The sequence below is a fragment of the Corvus brachyrhynchos genome, unplaced genomic scaffold (assembly GCF_000691975.1).
Source record: "Corvus brachyrhynchos isolate BGI_N302 unplaced genomic scaffold, ASM69197v1 scaffold203, whole genome shotgun sequence".
NCBI classification, from domain to species: Eukaryota; Metazoa; Chordata; class Aves; order Passeriformes; family Corvidae; genus Corvus; species Corvus brachyrhynchos.
The window spans coordinates 11,948-15,157 of record NW_008237408.1 but is presented as its reverse complement, the minus strand read 5'-3'; the positions used below and the strand labels follow the sequence as shown (position 1 = coordinate 15,157).

The 3,210-nt window shown below is 44.0% G+C and overlaps 1 protein-coding gene across 1 annotated transcript in view; it reads right to left on the bottom strand.

Annotated features, from left to right (window-relative positions):
• Positions 1-2,522, bottom strand: part of LOC108445871 (gallinacin-8-like) — a 6,798-nt gene extending 4,276 nt beyond the window's left edge. Inside the window, exon 1 of the mRNA XM_017730843.1 lies at positions 2,412-2,522. Coding sequence (XP_017586332.1) covers positions 2,412-2,492 — 81 coding nt within the window. The 5' untranslated portion in view covers positions 2,493-2,522. The remainder of the gene's footprint in view (positions 1-2,411) is intronic.
• Positions 2,523-3,210: the final 688 nt, after the last annotated feature.

Here is a 3,210-nt window from a genome sequence, read left to right as displayed (position 1 = left end):
CTTCCAGGGATCCAGGGGCAGCCACAGCTTCTCTGGGCAACCTGGGCCAGGGCCTCACCACCCTCACAGCCAACAATTCCTTCCCAATATCCCATCTATCCCTGCCCTCTGGCAATGGGAAGCCATTTCCTGTGTCCTGTCCCTCCATGCCTTGTCCCAAGTCCCTCTGCAGCTCTCCTGAAGCCCCTTTAGGCCCTGGGAGGGGCTCTGAGGTCTCCCTGGATCCTTCTCTTTTCCAGGTGAACACCCCCAGCTCTCCCAGCCTGGCTCCAGAGCAGAGGGGCTCCAGCCCTTGGAGCAGTCCATGGCCTCCTCTGGACTCACTCCAGCAGCTCCATGTCCTTATGTGGGGGACCCCAGGTAGAATGTCATGAGAGCAGAGTGCCCTCCCTTGACCTGCTGGTCACTCTTTCATTCTTGTGAATTTACCACATTTGTGTTCTGCTTGTCCCACAGAAAATAATTAGGTTGGAATAACTAAGATTCCAGGGAAACATCCACTTCCACACGGCCACTTGCCAGATGGCCAAAGGAAAGAACCTCCATAAAAAGGTTTTGGTCAAATATGTGCCCCCAGAGCATTTGGACAGAGAAAGTGATGGCAGCACTGGTTTGACCTGAACCCTGAAAGCACCTGTGAGCCCAGACGTTGTGTTTTCATTGTCATATCACCAGGAGAAAACCCCAACATTCCTATACTTCAAAGAGCATCCACCGACCCGGCTCTCTCCCAGAAGATGGCAATGAAGAGCTAAAGCTGAAACTCCCCTCCAGCAGCCTTCTTCAGTCAAGGGTACGGAAATTATTCTGACAGCGGGGTTTTATGGATTTTTTCCTTAATTCTAATGCTGTCTTTTGATTCCCAGCACTGATATGAGAGTGAATGATGTTTTCTGACAGTCCAGACTCAAAACCCTCCCTGTTCTGCACTCTGCTGTGGACTCCTGTGACGGACAAGCAACCAGTCACTGCTCTCAAAATCATATGGATTTTGGACTCGAGGAAACGGAAAGAAGCTGAGCTGGGGGAGGTTTAAGTTGGATATCAGGAAAAGTTCTTCATCCAGAGGGTGGCTGGGCAATGAACAGGCTCCCCAGAAAAAGAGAGCTATTTAAAATCCCATTCCTGTATAATTTAATTGAAAGAATGTGTATATTTTCTTTATAATGAGGAGCTTTTGTTTCTATTATTTGGACTTTGATTTAGTTCTTTTAAAAAAAAAAAAAACACAAAAACTTAAATAATCAAGTGATGAAATGTAAACAGGCAGAAATAGACACTCTGAATAGTAAATGTATAAATGAGTTCTTAGAGGCACAGAGCTCTCAATTGAGATTTTGGGGTCACCACCTGAAAAGGAGCTTAAAATAGGATAAAATTACTGTTTCTTCCACTTTGTGCATGTGCCACCTGCCCAAAGTGGAACAAAACTGATCCAAGCTCACATATCAGGATTTAGATAAGATCTTTAACTGATTAATTTTATTTGTTCTTATGATTGATGGTAAACTTCCTTTAAATACCTTAAATACTATAACTTAACTCTTATTTTAATTCCTATATATTGTTATTGACTCTAAGTATTGTTTTGGCCACTCCTGATTACAAAAGTTATGCATTTATCTAACCTGTTTCTTGGCAGTTAAACACATGCACTTAAAGAATGAATATTGCAAATCAATTAATATTGTATCCTGAAAGCATTTGGACAGCTGAATGTCTTATTCAGTTCCCTTTTCCTGGGGTACTGTGTGGAGCCCCAAAAATCATGTTCTTCTTTTATATATTTATATAAAAATATATTTATATAAAATATATTATGCCTGTGCATATAATCTATAAATATTCCAAGAGAAACAAAGGCTGAACTATTTATTCCACCCTTTTATACTTTATCTTTGCTGAAGATCATGCAAATAGAGAAGAATAATCCAGATAGTGTAACCTGTGATTTGCTCAGGAATAGACAGGATATTAATTTAAGTAATTGTTTATTTAAATGTAGACACATTCTATTATGACATTTCTTACTCTTCTGTTTCTCTACAGCTCTCCTAGCAAATCCACACTAACATAGATATATTTATATATAAAATGTTAATATGGACATGTAGAAGGACTCTTCTAAATCCCAGTTGATTTTTTATCACTCAGCACACCAGAGACTTTCCAGTCCACTTTTCCCAGTGAACATCCAGGTCTCAGTTCCTTTGCCCACACTAACACAAGTGCTACCTGAGATGCCCCTGTGTCCCATCCCTTCTCCCTGGCTTGGTCTCCTCTCTCCTGACCCTTTTCCACCAGTCCCAGGAGGAGATCTCAGACAGCCCAGAGCACCCTAAATCACTCTAGGTGCTGGTGTGAAGGCCACTGGGTTAAACCCTGTGTGTCCATAGGTCACCTCAGCTTACCTGGGACAATGGGAATGTCCCCAGACACTTGAAGCAATGAGAATTCTTCACCTTCTCTCTGCCGTCCTCTTCCTCCTGCATCCTCTGTGGAAATGACAGGAAGGATGACAGACCTTTGGTACGATTGCCCAACATTTGTCCTCACAGCACCTCCACACCTGGCAAAAATTCGCATGAAATCCATGTGGGAACAGCCCTGCTGTCCATCCAGTGGCCTTGGACAGCCCTGTGGAAAACTGCCCAGACCTGACTTGGCCAAAACCTGCCTGGAAATCCCATCTGCTGTTGGGTGTTTTAAGCAGCAATGCGGAGTGAGCTGTCCCTGATCCCTCTGGGAATTGTACCTCTCCCACCACAGAGACCCCCCAGCTCAGGGAAGGCACAAGCAAGCAGAGGGTTTGCCAGCTGCTTCCAAAGCCCTGCAAATATGAGGATAAAAGTGCTGCTTGAAGAACCAGGGAGCAAAAATTCAGCTTTACACCTCTAGAGCAGCAGTAATATTTATCTGTGCTTCACTGACTGCATTGCAAAGGCATGATTTGTCCCATGTGGAGTTTATCCAGCTGGAAACAAACTCTAGATTTAGGTAACCTGAGGGTGGACATCGGAGCTGAGATTTCTTAAAATCCACAGAGATTCCCACAGCCCATTCCTGTCCTCCTCCTTTCTCAGTTTTGGAATCCCTCCTAGGCATCAAGGTTTCTGGTTCTCTTGGCTCCTTGGTGCAGAAGATCTGTAAAGCACCACAGCAATCACCAGGGGAAGCTGATGACATTGCCAGTGATTTTTTCCTAGGGAA